Source organism: Rhinolophus sinicus, chromosome 14 (assembly GCF_057876585.1).
Source record: "Rhinolophus sinicus isolate RSI-liver-muscle chromosome 14, RSI-T2T, whole genome shotgun sequence".
Classification (NCBI taxonomy): Eukaryota; Metazoa; Chordata; class Mammalia; order Chiroptera; family Rhinolophidae; genus Rhinolophus; species Rhinolophus sinicus.
Window position 1 is genome coordinate 36837123 of NC_142514.1, and position 19200 is coordinate 36856322.

At 31.7% G+C, this 19200-nt stretch overlaps 1 protein-coding gene across 2 annotated transcripts in view; it reads right to left on the bottom strand.

Annotated features, from left to right (window-relative positions):
• NRDC (nardilysin convertase) overlaps positions 1-19200 on the bottom strand; it is a 64460-nt gene that overhangs the window by 21551 nt on the left and 23709 nt on the right. For both annotated transcript variants that reach the window (XM_019742779.3, XM_019742780.3), the window contains exons 5-11: positions 12367-12440; positions 9615-9710; positions 8481-8603; positions 6550-6607; positions 4780-4853; positions 3356-3425; positions 645-722 (exon numbers count right to left, since the gene is read on the bottom strand). In XM_019742779.3, the coding sequence (XP_019598338.2) occupies positions 645-722; positions 3356-3425; positions 4780-4853; positions 6550-6607; positions 8481-8603; positions 9615-9710; positions 12367-12440 (573 nt within the window). The remainder of the gene's footprint in view (positions 1-644; positions 723-3355; positions 3426-4779; positions 4854-6549; positions 6608-8480; positions 8604-9614; positions 9711-12366; positions 12441-19200) is intronic.

The window sequence follows — 19200 nt, forward strand, 5'->3', positions numbered from 1 at the left end:
CTCTCAGCTTTCTTTGAATGCTCTAGTACACACTTAATGTTTTAAAGTACTTATTTAAATTTCTCATCTACCTTTCCATTCTTGAATTAGTGTATAGAGAACTCAAACAAGGAATTACTTGAATGTATTGGTCCTGATTCTAAAGCAATACTTCTATTGTTTGGAGAGACAACTTAAACAAGTGCCTAACTGTATTAGGAAACGTTCTGCTAACATGGCTACATATACTGTTCAGTCCCACATATTTATTGTAATTTATCTGCCCAATGAAATTCTGATTAAAGTCTACCTTTTGAGTTGGGAAAGCTTAGAGATCCACAGCATGTAAATAACTGACTTCTTTACTATCAAATCTAAATTCTTCATTAGAGCTAACCTTTTATGTAATCCTGGAATTTATTAGTTTATGATTTTTTTAATTTTATGTACAACTACTTCCAACAAGGGCTAACAGAGTGCTCCCAAGGAAATGCACAAATAAAATATAGCCATTAAAATAATCTAGGTTAGTAAAGTGACTTGAATTAAGCATTAGATTTTATTCTAGGCTTCCTGGCAGATAAAGCAAAAAGAGAAAAGAATGGGTTATATAACACTTATTTTGTCTTGTTTTTGAGAGATTGTTACATTTTATTAATACTTGCTTTTTTCTAAGGTAAGAAAGAATGCTGCCTTTGCCTTCATGTCCAACCAGCCAAGAGATATAATGAAGTGGCTTCACCCTTTTAAAAAAATATTAAGATCAGAAATTTAAAAAACTAAGGTATTAAAATACACCAGAAAAATCGTACTGGTAAGACTACGATATTTGAGAATATGATTATAAACGTATTCTCACATAAATTCTACTAGACAAAATTATAACTAATTTGGTATCTAGATAAAAGAAAACACAGTAAAATTCAACTCCTCCATATGAAATCACTGAATGAGTACAACAATCATTCCAAAATTTAAGACTACTGTTTTTTCTCTTGGACACAAAACTTACTTCTTTACATGGTAAAATCTTTCATTTTTGTTTTACTCAAAATGGAAATAATATAGATTCTTGACAATTTTAGAGCCTAATGCAATATGAATCACTCTGTATTTGTAAGTTTCTGTATTCCATTCAGGCTCTGTGGTAAACTGAAACGTGCTGCTTTAAGGATCAGAAAATCTAACATGTAGTTTTAGTTTTTCCTTTAACTAAATGCATGATCTTGGCCAAGAAGCTTAGCCTCTCTATGTTTTTCTTTTTCTCTTCACTTACCTAACTACTTACTCATAGGGTTTTTATGAAAATATGTAACAGGTGTAAAATGCTTTATTATATAATAATAACTTTAATAGTCTGAGTAGTTGTATATATTCTATTCAAATTGTCTTTTCCCACTGGCTTCTACTGTAATTTCAGAAATGTATTCCTACCAAAACAAAAATATATAGAATTGAGTTAGGAAATCTAAACATTCTTAAATTTTAAAATTAGTTCACAGAAGTATAGTCAGTAAAGTCTTAAAGTCAAGATATAATATTATGATTTCATCTATGTTAAGCAATCCACAAAGCCCACACATTGTTTAAAATATGACTTTGAATTACATCTGTAGTAACACTGATGTAGGGGAGCAAATCAGTTCAAGATTGAACCCAGCTGATTATACAACATTTGCACCTGAACAAAGCCAACTGTACTGTATTTGATACCTATGGAGGATAAACACTTGATTCTTTGTATAAAAAAAAAGCTCCCCAAAAAGCTAATTTACTGGAAATACAAATGTTTGGGGATGCAAAATAACTCATGATGAACATCAGGGTAAAACAAATAGTCCATAAAATAAAATAACTGGATGGAAACATATAGAAATGTTAACAGTATTTGGAAAACAGAATCATGGATGAATTTTTTCTACTTTTCAGCAATTTTCAAGATTCTTACAATGAACTACCTTAGTAATCAATCAGAGGGTAAACACGCTTTGCTAATTAAGAAACTAGGAAATGCAAAAACAGGGAAGGTATATATAATTCAATTTCCACAAGTAAGACATTTTTTATGTTCATTATTTTAATATCTGAAGGATATAAAACTATTAATATTTGGCATATCTTTGAGGACAGAGACCAAGAAAAGGAGAAGCAGAACTTTACTTTTTACTTAATATTCTTTTGTTCTATTTTTTTTTTCAATTACAGTTGACATAAAATATTATATTAATTTCAGGTGTACAGCATAGTGGTTAGACATTTATATAACTTACAAAGTGATCCCCCTGATAAGTCTAGTATCCTCCTGACACCATACATAGTTATTATATTATAGACTATATTCCCTATGCTGTATTTAACATCCCCATGACTGTTTTGTAACTGCCAATTTGTACTTCTCCTTTTGTCCTATTTTAATATTTTACAAGCATGTATTGTTTTCATAATTTAAAATAAATTATGTAAACATTTAAAACAAATAAGTTTTTAAATATGCATATTTTAATTTTAACACTTTGGGGGACACTAACATAACTACACAGTCAATGTATATTACTTTTTCGTATCTTATCCTTGCACCAAAAGCAAGTAGACAATACATGTTCTCTGCTTTCTCACAGTCGGCATACTGTTATTAACTTTATGGTACTTGTTTGAATATTGTAATATACACTTTTTCTAAAAAGCATTTTTTACTGAGCTTAAGCAACACACATTACTTTTTTTCCTTCTGCTTGTATGTCTGTCCTCATGGTTTTGTTTCATTAGTAATAGTTTTAAAAAATAGGTTAAATTTTTATCAGTTTATTATCATTTGTTTCTAATTAGAAAAGCATTGGTAGGCACTGATTGATCCATATCTTTAAAGAATGTCTTGGCCCATGCTATACTGCTCAAATAAGATAATGATATAAATAAGTTTAAATGTTTTCCTATTTTGTAAAAATCTGCCCTAACTCATTCCCAACTCATAGGAGTAAGTCCTTGAGGTTTATGCTGTAGTCGCATTCCAGGCTCAAAATTATTTAACTTTACTTTTGACAAGACCAAACTAAATGGTCACCACTGGCAAATAAATATATTTTGTACTCAAAATACTAAAGAAAATAATTACAAAAGTTAGTATTCACAATAAGATACTTAATTTCAAAGACTCAGAACAGGCAACTAGTTAGAAGAAAGCTCTACTTTTTATACCCAAGAAGACATTAAAATATATAGCAAGGCTTGAAATATCCAGGAGCAGTGAGGTCCCACTTTACCACATTACCTGTGTTTGTATAAATCTAGAACCCCAAAATTTAAACCATTTAATATGCTTTAAAAATATGACTCTCACTCAATAACTAATGGAGTAAACTTGCCCTTGAACTCTTACCTGTAATGTTGCTGTTGAGGGGGAAGTGCCCATGTGATGGTCAGAGCATGAATTTTTCTGATTGGAACAACTAAAAAATATTTTTCAGAAGAATAGATGTAAGAGTTTCTCCATAACTTTTACATGAATTTTTTTTTAATTCAATACATTTCATCCTCAAAAAAACAGGGGAAGGTTAAATACAATGCAATTATTATTTTAAGTTGCCAATTTCCCAATTTGAACAGTACAATTTTCGTAAATTTCAATTTCAATTCACAGGTAGAGAAAGCACAGATAAAAGAACTATCAAAATATTAAATGCTCCTGAGGATGGATCTCTTCTTGCAAGAAAGGATATAGGACTAGAAGTCAGGAGACCCATGGTTGAAATCCAGCCCTACCACTATCTTGCTATATGTATGCTATGACCTTGAGAAAAATCACTTGCATTTAAATCTTTCTGAATTTGTTTTTTTATGGTACGGTGAGTGGATTAGGCTGAAGTTGCTCTAAGATTTTTCCCAGTGCTATTATTTTGTGATTCTAAGGAAAGAAAATCTAAAGCCAGAAAAAATACAGCTGAAAATAAGTTGTCTCTAGGAGAGTCAGCTTAGGTAGAATGGAACCAGCCGCAGACAATGGGTGTGACAAAAATTATTTATCAGAGGGCGGGAGGAGGAAAGAGACTGGAAATGGGGTGAAGGAGGAGGAGGAAGGCATACTTAGGCAATTAGGAGAAAGAGAAAAAAACCTGCCATGATAAAAAGAGCAAAGAAAGAGAAATGGTGAATTAAGAATGTTTCTGCAAAATTCAATATGGGCAAATAACCATGTGATGACTCATTGGGAAGTTATTACAAATGTAGTATAATATTAAACGAAAAACCAAAAGACAGACACGTATATATCTTTGGACTCTCAACTATATTAAGAAAATATACCTAGAGAAACTCAAAAGGAAATTCAACAAAATGAATTCTCTGGATGTTAAGATTTAGGGGTGATTTGCACCCTCCCAATTGCTTTACACTTTAAATTTTTCTTCACTTAACAAAATTGTTTTTATAATAAAGGTAAAAGGAAACAATTTCCAAAGTGTTTTCCCCTCCTCTATTTTTCGGTTTTGTTTCTTTTTTAAGGCAAAAAAAGACCAGAATATAAAATGAAATGAAACAGGAAACAAACAAACAAAAAACCAAAGAACAAAAGGGAACAAGGGGAAAACAGGGAGAAAGCATGAAACAGACTCAAGTATCAGCAGAGCAATCAATCTTCTGCTAGTTAGTGCCTAACTGGACTTCCACCGCCCATCTACTCCCTTTTCCAACCCAGCTGAACTTTCTGTTATGTTCTCATTTTCAAAGAAAATTGGCAGCCTCAATTAAGTGTTAGAGAATGCGCTAAAGTTATTTCAAACAGTTTTAAACCTTTGGTTCACGAACCTCTATAAAGTTTGTTAAATGCTGGTGTGTCAAATGGATCCGTTAAATGGCCAAAGTTTGGTTTGGGTAACCCACTGAAAATAAAACAAATACATTAACATTCAATTGGCAAAAGCCTTTATAAGCAGTATCTTTAGGGATACCTATACCTAACTGATAGGTATTTATAATCTATTCTATATACTCCTGGCTGAATATCATTCTAGATACAAGTGAATAGATGGCAACAAAGCCACAAACTCCTGAACTACATAACCTATTCTTAACCTCACTCCCAGTAACTCAAACATCTTTAAAACTCACAAGAGATATAAAACAATTAAAGGGACCTCCCCTCCCAATATTTTCTGTTTCTATCAACACATTCAACTTCAGTTCTCCTCCTATACAAAGCCATTTGGGAAAAAAACGTATACTAGACATAATTTTTTAATTCAACAAATATAGGTATATGGAGTGATTATTAGGTAGAAAGCACTATATTAGGCACTATGATATTTAAAAGACATGAACTCTCCTTCTAGACTTCCCATCTGGTTGAAGATATCGTAATTTATATTTTCTTCTAAAACATGATCATTATGAATTAATATTAAACACCTAGAAGACTTTATAACCATCTGATTAAGGAACTAAAGTTATTAATGAATTTTATTTAAGAGAATTTTTTTAAATGCTTATGAGGGATTGACAGGACCTAATGAATCCCTCTACTCAATATACATTTGATTTTATTAGAAAGTTTCACAGTGAAACAAGTTTCAATCAGCCACTTAACTTTTCCATAGCTCATACTCATTTCTTAGCAAAACAAACAACAATAAATAAAACAACCCTGCAACTTTGGCATGGCTTTCATTATCTTTTCATACATAAAAAGTACTGTGAATTATCAATGGCAATTAACATAAAGCCAAGAAAATAATAATCAGTTGTTACTACAAATTATCCTAACATTTTTAAAGCTACTTTTTCTTTCACAAATTTAAAACAAATTATGTCTTAGAATGAAGAAATGGAAAAAGTCTAGCTTACTCACCTGATACAAGAAAAAAAACCTGATTTCATGTATTTTACAAAAAAATGCTAACTGCTAGAAGTGGGAAAAAGACTTAATTGCGTCAGAATTAGTTTTTATATTTTTTATTAACAAAAATGTAACAATAAAGTATCTTTTAAGTATTTGTATAATTTTGATGAATTTGAGGTTCACAAAAAGTAGCTTTCTGTACTGGAACCATTCTATGTACAATTTCCAATAAAAGATAATTTGGTTCAACTATATGAAATTGACTTTTCAGACAGTACGGAAAGCCAATCATCATATATAAGATTATTTCATTTATGGGAAAAAGCATTCCAAGTTTCAAACAAATGACTTAAAAAACAAACTTTCAGAACACAACTTGTTCTCAGGAAGGGCATACAAGTAGATATATATTCTGCCTCTCAATACAAAACTTGCTTTCATATCAGTATTACTCTCCACAGTAACAGAAAAGCTCTGAATAAATATAAAAAGAGGCATAAATTCTTCAGAATTACTGCTTACTATAAGTTTACAAGCTTATAAATTTTGAACTACAGCAACTACAGAAATGTGGGTTCTGATCTTAGTTTTCCCACTCAAAAGCTGTGCAATCTTGCTAAACCACTTTAGGTCTTCATCACCTGTTTAAAAGCAAACCGAAAGAAAAAAAATCTTTGGCACTCATACAAGAAGATATGGCCTCTTTAAAAATGTATGATTTATGAAAATAAATGTCTTACTTGTTTGGTATCTGAGAGAAGATTTCAGTCACCCACTTTTCCAAAGTATCCAGCGTTTCTTGGGAAGAGGGCAGGAAGGAGACAGGAAAATGCAATGTTGTTATTCAAGGTAGAAATGCAATTAGATTTCTCACAGATCTATAGCTATAAAACAAAGGGATACTTTAATCTGGGCATTACCTGTCACTTCTTAACCAGTAATAAGCAACAAAAAAATAACAATACTTAAGGTACATATAATTTTGTTAGATTCCTTTATTTCTCCAAGGTAAAGTTAGAAAAAGCACACAATAAAAAAATAAATTGTTTATCATTAGGCCAGTGTGAAGGGCCAAGAGATAAGAATATATCAATCATCCTCTAGGAAGTTTTTTCCCAATTAATCCATACTACACTGACCCTTCTTCTTGGCATCTCATGAGTACTTTTATACTCCATTTATTTTACATTAATTTACACTTGCTGAGGTTTTAATCCATAAGTCTTCTACTTAGGTTTAATATACATAAAATTCTATCTTCTTTTAATTCTTTGCTTCTATTTCATAAGAAATTCTTTTGAAATTTCTCATGAAACAGGAAATTAAATAAAAAAGGAAATCTTTTATCTTTATCCCAGTGACTCACTACCATCACTGGATAGTGTTTGTTAATTCAACCAGACACATGAGTTTCAATAATTCTCAAGAGATGCCCCAGGGTATAAAACACAAGATGTAAATTACACTAATCAAGTTCTAAATTTATTCTATACTATTTATAGAAATATGTAACTCTTAAACAATATAATAAATGCTACAGCTCCAAAATCAATTGAATCTAGATTGTACAAGGTAAATTTGCAACAATCATTAATATGCTCTTACAGTTGTCATCACACAAGAAGAGAATGCAAAAGAAACAATACCTAGCTGAAGAAAAATGCACGTTCATAACAGATTTGGAAACAATAATTAACTAAAAACTGTAAATTAATATTACATACTGAATATGAAATTGCCTATTCTAAACAAATGTTGTGAAAGGTATCTAAATGCCTATTTCTACCACACCATATTCATAACTTTACATTCAAGTCAAATTTAGTGGACTAATTTTGATCCTAAAAGCAAAAATGTTTTATACTTAGGTGCCAAATCAGCTCTGATCTTAATTTTGATAATAAAAGAACAAAATTTTGTGAAAAGGAGAATCATATTAAGGTGAGAAAAAAAATGTGCAAACTATAAAGTATGTCAAAAGGAACAGTTTAGCAATTCATTAGGTTGGTGCAAAAGTAACTGCAATTTAAAAGGTTAAAAATAATTGCAAAAACCACAATTATTTTTGCACCAACCTAATATTAACTTTGAAAAACAGGTTAAGTTGATTGAAGTGTAAAGAAAACAAAAGAAAGCTACCATATCTTTAATGACACCAGTTACTGAAGATAAGGAGATAAGGAGAAAAAGAGCAGTGGTACTGATCAGTGTTTTACATTTAAGACACTTCTACTAGCATCACCATGATGGAATTCTAATTGTGCCATTTTACTGAATCCTATATAAGGATAAAAGACAGACACCTTCCCCTGTAAGGGTTTATAATTAATATCGATTAAATGCAAAACAAGAGAGAAGTGGCAGCAGCTGAATGTAACTTAACAGACAAATTTATGACCGATTAGTATATTAGTATACTCAAAGACTAGCTCAGAGATAAGATCTATGTCTGTATGAGAAAAAAAAATTTGCCTGAGAATCAGATGACTTTTGTGCTTCCCTGAGCTTTGCCACTTGCTATGTGACCTCTCCAAATTCTGATTTCCTTCAGTTCATATTAAGATCAAACACTAAAGTAATTAACAGTGCACTGCAACACTGATCAAGGCAAACAAATTCTAAGAAAATACTACGTTAGAGTAATTCTAAGGGCCATAGTAGGTAATAATACCTTTGGATTGAACCACTAAAGTCATGTAATGAGCAGAGTAGTAACGCATCCAGAATTCTCTTAGTCTAGCATGTGTATCAATATTATTCTTTTTTGGCTCATGCTTAAGAGTCTCAGCATTTCCTGTAAAGAGATGAAAAAGATTATAGAAATAACAAAGTATACCAACAATGCATGCTCCGCTACTACACATAATTAATGAAATAACCCAAGTGATTCAAGAATATTGAATCGGTGTGTAATAATAATAACAATATCCATGTAAGACAAAAATTCCCAAGAAACAATTCCAAAGTCTATTTTAACACATAAGAAATTAATCTCTAGTTGGTAAAACCTTAGCAACAATAATTGCCTTATACTTCCTTTCTTAATAATTAGTCTGCTATTCAATTCAGGATTTATCTCTTAATTATTTTAATAATACTCTGCATAATTCTTAAAAAATAAACCTCATAAAGCAAGGAGGCCATATAAAATGTATGTACTTGTACAACATATACAGGGAAGCAAAACATCCTTTGAATGAACTACCATTTAAATCAGTTCATCCCAGATTCCACTCTTTGGTCAAGAGGATGAATATGAGGCTATAACTGATTCTAACACTAAAAAAAAGTCATTATGAAAAACAGATACCATTTTAGCAGCTTACCAGTTAAACAAAATTAGGTCACAGCTCAAAAGCTATTAGAGAAATCATTCCTGAAATCTCTGTTGATAAATGGAAATGTCAGGTTGGGGTAGAACACAGACTTTATAATCAGATAAACAGAGGTTCAAATCCCACATCCACCAGTGTGTGATTTAAGCAAATTAAATAACTTCCCTTAGCCTGTTTAACTTTAAATGGAGATGATAATGATACCCAGCTCATAACTGTTATGATGATGAATGAGATAATTCATGTTAGCAGAGTATCTGACACCCAGAAAGCATTCACAAAATTCTTGATATATTCTTGCTATTCTTGATATATTCAATATTAGAGAATCAAATATAGGCATTATATTTGAAAAGCTACCTATCTACCCTCACTTTACCCTACAATTTTCCATTCTTTATCAACTTTTCAACTTCTCTATCTTCCTTAACTAGGAAATATGAAATAAGATGAAGTATTTAGTATCTTACCCCAAAAAAATTTCCCCATAGGATGTCCAGGTCTAGCAAGGCTTCCGAACAACATTTCCTTTCTGTTTGCATCAGAAGGTCTTGCAAGCTGATATTCTGTCAGTTTTAAAGAACAGCTTTTAATAAAATGAAATTCACTATCTGCTTTATTATCTGGAAACTCAAGCTTACAGAACTGAGAGTAAGGAAGTAACAAAAATTAATTTTATAATCATGTGTTATAAGAGTAAAGTAGGGAACTCAAGGATCTAGGCCAGGCTCTATAACTTAAAATATTCTATAATTTTGGGTAATCAATTCACCTATGTAGAGGTTTTCCCTTATTTTCAAATAAAACATAGTGGTTAATGATCTGAAGGGTTCAACTCTAGAATGACAGGCCCAAGATTTTACTGATGAAAGTGCTAATAAAATACTAAATCAAATTCCTTATCGTCTGGGAACTTTGTTATATACAAGTATACTGTTCAAGTTTCCTGCAAAGCCAATTATGTTGGTAATAAAGTATTAATGGTTAAGAACAATCACTTTGAAGTCAGAAATATCTTGGCTAGAATCCATGTTCTGCCACTTACTAAGCTGTACAACCTTGAGGAAGTTATCTAAACTTCCCTGATTCTACTTCTGCATCTATAGAGTTACAAGTACCTAGCTCATAGGATTCTTACAAGGTTTAAATAAGATAGATATATTTCTTCAACAAATATTTACTGAACATCTACTATGTGACAGATACTACTACTGAACTAGTTGCTGGAGATAGAAATGCAGGCAACTAAAGACATGAATGAAACAAGAATGATAAAAGAAAGACCATGACATCTGAATAGAAGAAAATAATACCCAATTACGGAGCTTTCAAAACTGGTTCATGAATACTAAAGTAGTTTATTACACTAGTTAAAACTTAAGCGCTTTCCCCATCTCCCTGAACTCAAGTGAATTCTTCATACTCAGAAGGTTAAGTGACTAATGACATATACCTAGCTATTTACATCAGATCTTAAATTAAAATACAGGTCTCCTATCATACAAAGCAAACAAAAACAAAAAATGGAGCTTTTAGCTTAAGTTCATCTTAATCCAAAACTACTTATTGTATGCTTATGTGTATATGTGCATATATATGCGTATATATATGTCATATATGTATACACGTGTCTCGATATTTCTTCATAATATTTCAAAATATAATAAAATACTGGGGGTGCCAAAAAAATACATACACATTTTAAGAGATGTTAACACTTTTGTCAACGTTGCTCAAGCAGTAGTTCGCCCTAATCAGAAGTGTCTGGATGCTGATGGTAACCACTTTGAGCACCTCTTGTAATTGCAGAAGTCAAACGTGACTTGTATTCATCTTTTGTTATTGGTATATATTAATACAGTTTTTTCCTTTTTTAAAATGTATACACATTTTTTTGGCACTCTCTACATATTGACTTAAACTTGTAAAACTGAATTAGAGGTTTAATTTTTTTAAACACTGATTTCACCCACTCTAGAAACTGCATGAATAAAAACATACTTGAAAGCATTCAAGACAGAGAATATAATTCGTAGGTCCCAAAAAGTAAGGAAGACTTTTACAGTTTTCCTCGGTTATTTTGGTTTTTCATTCACTCAACAAATATTTATCTGAGCCTATGATAAAACAGACACTGTGGTAGGCAGGTAACAAAAAAAGGAAGAAAATAAATACTTGATTACAAGGAGCTGCTAGAACTAGGAAGAATCTCATCCTCTTTTACAAATGAACTGAGGGTCACAGTTAGTGACATTACTATAAGTGAAATACAAGTCGGCTGACTTCTGGACAGATGGCTCTTTCCAGTCATCTGCAGTTTACTCAGCCTAGGGAATGCAATAAACCATTATTAGAAATAGACACTGAATCAAGCCAAGGAGGAAAATAATATAAAAGGAGGAACAAGTACAGAGACCTTGCCTCTTCAGTTGCTGCAATCCAAACCTAACTTACATGAACTTCAAGTCCCCCCAAATCTAGTATGATGTTATTATAACACTAAAATAAGGCAAGCAGCGTTCACATACTGCTTGCTTTATTTTAGTGTTATAATAATGTCAATAAATCATGGTGCTATTTACTGGTACTTTGTAATTAATGGACATTTATAGCAGAGCTCTATAATGAAGCCTCGCCCTATATAAGCACACAGTTTTCCTTATTGTCGTCATTCTTTAAACCCCCAAGAGAAGAAAAATTGTCAAAAAGTAAAACTAAATGCATTTCCTGCTCAAAGATTTAGTTTCTTCATCCATAAATATATCATAATTGTTTTCAGAATTACCAAAATTCAAGCCACAAAGCACCTACACCACAGGCAACAAAGGATACGTTATTTAAATATCAGGATGGTACTGAACATAAAGCCTCAGAGAAACTCTCTTCATGCAAAAAGAGTGTGTGAACTTTTAAAGTGTTAACACCCTGTATTAGCTTTAAAAATTAGGCTCCTGACCTGCAAGTTTAGTCACTACTGTAAAGCGCTCAAACAACAAAGGCTGAAAAAAACAAAAATCTACCATCCTTTTGATTTATTTCAAATCTATACTGAATTATACATTTTAATGGCTTCAGGAATAAACATGACACATCTATTTCAATGTAGCCCATTATGATATTAAAGATAAAATGGTCTAGTGATAAAGGATGATAAATGTGCTAAATAAATAACTGGTTCAATAAAGGAAAAAGTGGTAAGACATATGTTACCACTTCTCTTACCACTATCAACAGCTTCAACTTCCCGGTCAATTGCATCTCTGATCATTAGTGGATGGATGAAGAACTGCGCCCACCTAAAAAAAAAAAAAAAAAAAATCTGGCATTTCTGTTTTTGTTCAGTAAAAGCTTTTCATCAGTCAACATCTTACTTTTTAAGAAATTTTACTAAGTTGGAGATTTAGTTCATAATCAAGTATATGTAAAATCCAAACAGTAGTCTGCATTTCTATATTTTAGTCTACAAACTACTTTTTTCATTATGAAATATAACACTCATACAGAAAAGTATATAAAACATATACAGATTTATGCATAACTAGAAGGTAACCCCTGAGTGGCCACCACCCAGGTCAAGAAACAAACCACTGTCAGGACTCTAGAAGCACCCAGCACCTACCTTACCCTCAGAGTTAACATCCTAAATGTTACGGTAATCACCTCTCTGCTTTTCTTTATAGTTTCAGCACCCATATAGGTATTTCTAGACCAGTGTTTCTTGACCTTTTTTTTTTTCATTATTAACCCTAAGGAGCCTTTTCAGGACTTTTCTCCTAATCACTCCACTATGAAATTTTAATCCCACAGATACACGGTCTGTTTATATACTGTATGTGTATCTGTGGTTTTATATATAAAAAGTGGATAAAGCTTACTCTTTTTATTCAATGCACATTTACAAATAATTAAAATTCTTAAGTTAAAAAAATGTAAAGGCTATTAATAGTTCACTTAATTTTATAACTGTAATTTCATTTAATGTAATATACTTACATAAATTGTGATGTATCAAATTATGTATGCAAATTACCATTTACATAATGCAATGCAATCAAATTTTTAAAAATCATTTTTTCCAGCAAAAGTAAAATGATGGAAAAATTAATTTCCTACAGTACTTAGTTAACTTTTAACTTTTGCTTGAGCTGAGAATAAACTTTTAACTAGCTGCTACTAGACATTAAGATATTGTCAACATTTTTTTCTTTTCAGTACTTCTTATAACTGATGGGTTGAGTAATTTTTTTGAATTAAATAAAAAAACAGAATATTTTTATTTAATTCTAAAAACTAAAGTCACACACAAAAGCCAGGAGGATCAAACAAACAATATCCACAAGGCAGCCAATGGGCAACCAATGACCACTGTCTACTTTCAGAAAATTTTCATTACTCCAGAAAGGAACTCTGTACCCATTAACAGTCATTCCCCACTCCCCATCCTTGCAGCCCCTGACTTTTGGTCTCTATAGATTTTCCTATTCTGGACATTTCATGTAAATGGAATTATGCATTAGGGAGTCTTTTGTGTCTGGTCTGTTTTCAAGTTTCACTTATGTTGTAGGATGTATCAGAACTTCATTCCTTTCTTATTCCTTTGTATGGACATAAACCATTTTGTGTATCCATTCATAACTTGATGGATATTTGGGTTATCTCCACATTGACCTATTATGAATAACGCTGCTATGAAAATTCATGTACAAGTTTTTGTGTAGACATGTGTTTTCAATTTTCTAGGATATATACTAAGAGTGGAGTTGCTGGGTCATATGGTAACTCGATGTTTAACTTTTTGAGGAAGTGCCAAACTGTTTACCAACACAGCTGCATCACGAGCAATGTATGAAGGTTCCCACACATTCGTCAATAATTGTTATTTTTCCTCTTTTTGAAGTGGTGTGAAATGGTATTTCCTTGTGGTTTTGACTTTCATTTCCTTAGTGACTAATGTTGAGCATCTTTTCATGGGCTTATTGGCCACTCGCGTATGTTCTTTGAAGAAATGTCTACTCAAATCCTTTACCCATTTTAAAATTGGGTTATTTGTCTTTTCAATGTTGATATGTATGAGTTCTATATATATTCTGGATACTAGTATCTAATCAGATATATGATCTGTAAGTATTTTCTTCCATTCTCCCAAGTAAATTGTCTTTTCACTTTTCATTTTCTTCCAAGTAAATTGTCTTTTTACTTTCTTCATAGGGCACTTTAAAGCAAAAAAAGTTTTTAATTTTAATGGAATCCAATTTATCTACTTTTCCTTTGTTGTTTCTGCTTTTGGTGTCATATCTGAAAAAGTATTGTCAAGTCTAAGGTCACAAAGACTTATGCCCATGTTTTCTTCAGAGTTTTATCATTTTTGCTCTTAAATTTAAATCTGTGACTGAATTTGTTAATTTTGTATATAGTGTGAATAAAGAGTCTAACTTCACTCTTTTGCATGTGGATATCCAGTTGTTTCTGTACCATTTGTTGAAAAACTATTCTTTCCCATTAAATTATCTTGTCACCCTTGCAACTGACCATAAATGTAATGGTTTATTTCTGGACTTTCAATTCCATTCGTGATCTGTATGTCTATTCTTATGTCAGTACCATGTTGCCTTGATTACCATAGCTTTGAGTAAGTTTTGAAATTGGAGGAAATTGTCCTTCAACTTTGTTCTTTTTCAAGAAAATTTTGGCTATTCTGGTCTCTTCCTTTCCATATGAGTTTTAGAATCAGCTCATCAATTTCTTCAAAAAAAAGCAGTTGAACTTTTGATAAGGATTAAGTTGACTCTGTAGATCAATTTGGGAAGTACTGCCACTTTAACAATGCTGAATCTTCCAATCTATTAACATGGGATGTCTTTCCATTAATTCAGGTATTTTTAAATCTCTTTCAATAATTTTTTGTAGCTTTCCACATGCAACTTTTTTCCTAAGTATTTTGTTCTTTTGGATGCTGTGACAAAACATCTCTTTTCTTAATTTCATTTTTGGATTTTTTTCATTGCTAGTATACAGAAATGCAATTAATTTTTGTACATGGATTCTAATCCTGCAACTTGGCTGAACTCAATATTTAATAGTTCTTTTGTGGAAGTTGTAGGATTATCTATATACAGTGAGTTCTGGTTATCTGTGGTAGTTAGGTTCTCTAAAGTTGCCACAATAGCTGAATTAGTGAATACTGAACCACTGTCCTGGGGTATACAGATACATACACACACACACACACACACACACACACACACACACACACACACACACGATGATCTTAAGTCCTAAAGGTATCTCATCATAGTAGACTCTCTTTTCTTTATTTCACAAAAGAAAAAATGAGGTTCAGAAGTATTGCTGCTTGAGGCCACCTCACCAATGGATGTCAGAGTTTGGATTCAAACTCCATAAAACTGACTCTAGAGCCAAAGCTTCTTTTACTATAATATACTGCCCCTAGTGTTCATCCTCTGGTTACCTCCGTATGAAAGCTGAAACAAAAAAGCAGAGTGTTCTCTTGTTCAACCTCAGCTGAGAATGTGTGAGTCAGCAACTCAAAACTTTCACTACAATTTACAAAATTGTCCATGAATGACTGAACACATCACATTGATTTTGGAGTTACAAATAAATTTTGTAAGGTAGGTGAATTCTCCATAAATAATGAGAATCATTTGTTTAAGATTATGTCATCTGCAAATAAAGATAGTTTTACTTCTTCTTTTGCTATCTGCATGCCTTTTATTTCATTTTCTCGTCTAATTGCCCTAGCTCAGACCTCCACTTCAATGTTGAAAAGAAGTGGTTATAGCTGACATCTTGATCCTGATCTTTGGGGAAAAGCTTTCAATATTTTACCATTATGCATGACGTTAGTTGTGGGTTATTCATAGAGACCCTTTATGAGGTTGAGAACGTTTCATTTTATTCCTATTGTTTTATTGTGAAAGGGTGCTGGATTTTGTCAAATGCTTTTTCTGTTTATATTGAGATATCCTGAGATGTGATTTTTGTCCTTCTATTAATATGGTATATTACAGTGATTTTTATATGGTTAACTAACCTTGCATTCCTGGAATAAATCCCACCGGGTTGTGGTGTATAATCCTGCATATGTTGCTGGATACAGTTTCACAGTATTTTGTTGAGGATTTTTGCTTCTATATTCATAAGAGATATTGGTCTGTACTTTTCTTGTGATATTGTTGTCCAGTTTTAGTATCAGAGTAACACTGGCTTTTTTAGAATGAGTTAGGAAGTACCCCTTCTTCTATTTTTTGGAAGTGTTTATGAAGCATTGATCAACCCTTCAAATATTGTATCTACTCCATTTTTCTTTCCTTCCCCTTCTAGGATTCCAAGTGAATATATATATCAAACATTTTTGGTCTATCCTCTATGCCTCTTTTCCTTTTTTCTGTATTTTTCATCTTTTTCTCTTTATACTAAATTTTTGGGATTTCTTTTGGCCTGTCTTCTGGTTCACCAATTCTATCTTCAGCTATATCTACTCGTTTCTTAAACCTGTCCATTGGGTTTTCAATTTCAATGATTATATTTCAGTTCAAGATGTTCTTTTTTTATTTTTTAAATCTTGTAGGTCACATTTTATAGTTTCCTATTCCTTGCAACTTTATTTAAACTTCTCTTATTTCTTTAAAAACAGAAAGTATAATCATTTTATTAATTTGTGTCTAATCATTCCAATATATAAGATTTCTACAGCGCTAGAAATCTTTTTCTGTTATCCCCATTCATGTTGTCTTGTTTTCTTGTGTGCCTGCTTATGTTTGACTGAATGCTGGTCATTTTACTTAAAAAACTACTTATAGAAACAATGTAAGGCCTAGAATGAATGCATTTTCCTTTTGAGAGGATGAATGTTGGCTTCTCTTGGGCATCTGAGAACATTACCAGTTCTGGACCATGTTAAATCACAATCAAGGCTTGAGGTTCACCAGAAGACTCAGGAAGTCTGAACATAGGCTGTAATTCCTCAGGATGGCTAATTCATTTCCTCAATCCAGGGTGGAAGTCTCTTGGAGGACCAGCTTATTATGAGGAGCGTCTCCTGTTTGATATTCCACTTTGTAGATGTCCTGGGCTTTAATGTTTCTTGCCCTCACCCTGAAATACTTATAAAGCAAAGTTCAAATTTATTGAAATTTGAAAATGGCACCAGGGCAGAAGAAGCTTCCATTCTCATTTACTTACTAGAGTAAAACTTCAGTAATTTCCTCAATTTTTTACTTAATGATCCAAGATACTGATAAAAAATGTGACCTGTATTAGGGAATTGGATTTTATTGACCTATAAAAAACACATTTATTCCATGCTCTGAGTCCTTTGCAAATGATCCAAAGACTTTTTATTCCTCACTAACTACAGAAGTATACTATTATCATATTTATTACAGTATATGCAATACTTATGCTCTATCACTATCTACCATTTGTGGCATAAATTCATGATTTGAAATTCTTATTAATTTCTATTAATCCAGTAGCATTTTTCTTAGTAGAAATAAATGCATAACTATCTTCTGATTTCCCAAAGCCATCCTTAAATAAAAAATGTACAGAACCTCTTTAAGAAGAAATGAAACAAGTTCTTTAACTAGGCTTTATGATAAGTTTCATCTTTTCTGAGATGGTCACAATTTATTCAACATATCCTTTGCCTATTCTTTTTTCAATGAGTAGGGTTTTTTTCTTCTTCTTTATATTTGGTCTATTGTTTAAGATTTCAACTTGAGAATTCAACTTATCTATTGCTTAAGATTTCTTCAAATATATAAAGAAAGACCTATTAGATTTTGTGAACCTTGAGAGCTGAGAACTCTGAAACAAGAGCAAACATGCAGTCATTCTTAGAGTATTCTTGATTTTCTAAGTTTATAGGAAGAATAATCTTGGGCATGATTTTCACTGCCTTCATTGATTTCTTTGGTGTCTAATTTGTTTGTTATTTTGGAATTAAATGTTTTAATTACATATAACACTGAGTATCAAATGCATGTGCTGTGTGCATGTCCTCAAGTATACAATTAAAAACAGCCATAAAATAGTTCATTGAACATAGGCAGTCATATGCCTATGATTAGTGAAGAAAAACCACCATTTTGTATCCTACTATAAATAATGTTATCAAAGTAATTGTGTCAATTTTAATGGGATTTTGGCATTGCTTTAGCAAAAAGTTGTTAATTTAGGGGTTTGGAAACACATTAAATATTTATTCCATTGATAATGGCATATGCTTTCAACTTCTGGGAATTTACCCAAAAGAGTCCTCCAGGCCAAATTAATCTTTTAAGGGGTGAGGCATTTTCTTTAGAAAACTGTTTCTTTGCCAAGTTTTGAATTTTTCTGATTATTTGTGTTTTGATTTTATAGTAATTGTTTCTATAAGGAAATGCATTAATTCATTCAACAAATATCTTAGTATCAAATTCTTGATGCAGGAGATATCTCAACAAAATATAGACCAATATCTCTGCCCTCAAGAAGCTTACATTATACTTTTCAAACTCAAGATTTTCTTTTTCATATTTCAATCTTACATTTATTTAGAATTTGGTATAAAGTGACTTTTTTCTAGTGTAGACTTTGGTCTGAAGTGATATCAAAAGTCTACTAATGTGCTGATATAAACTTTTTGGAAAACAATTTTTCAGTAAATATCAAAAGCTTCACAAAAAAAGCCTGAAAATGAAACATGCAAATATACTCAGCAATTTCACTTATTAGAAATTAATTAAAAGAAATAATTAAGGATGTACATACCGTGTTTCCCTGAAAATAAGACGTAGCCAGACAATCTGCTCTAATGCGTCTTTTGGAGCAAAAATTAATATAAGACCCAGTCTTATTTTACTATAAAACTGGATATAATATAATATAATATAATATAAGGTATAATATAATACCGTGTCTTATATTAATTTTTGCTCCAAAAGACACATTAGAGCTAATTGTCCGGCTAGGTCTCATTTTCGGGGAAACACGGTAAGGATTAGGCTTACATTACAATACTAGAAAACTGGAAACAATTATCTGATTATG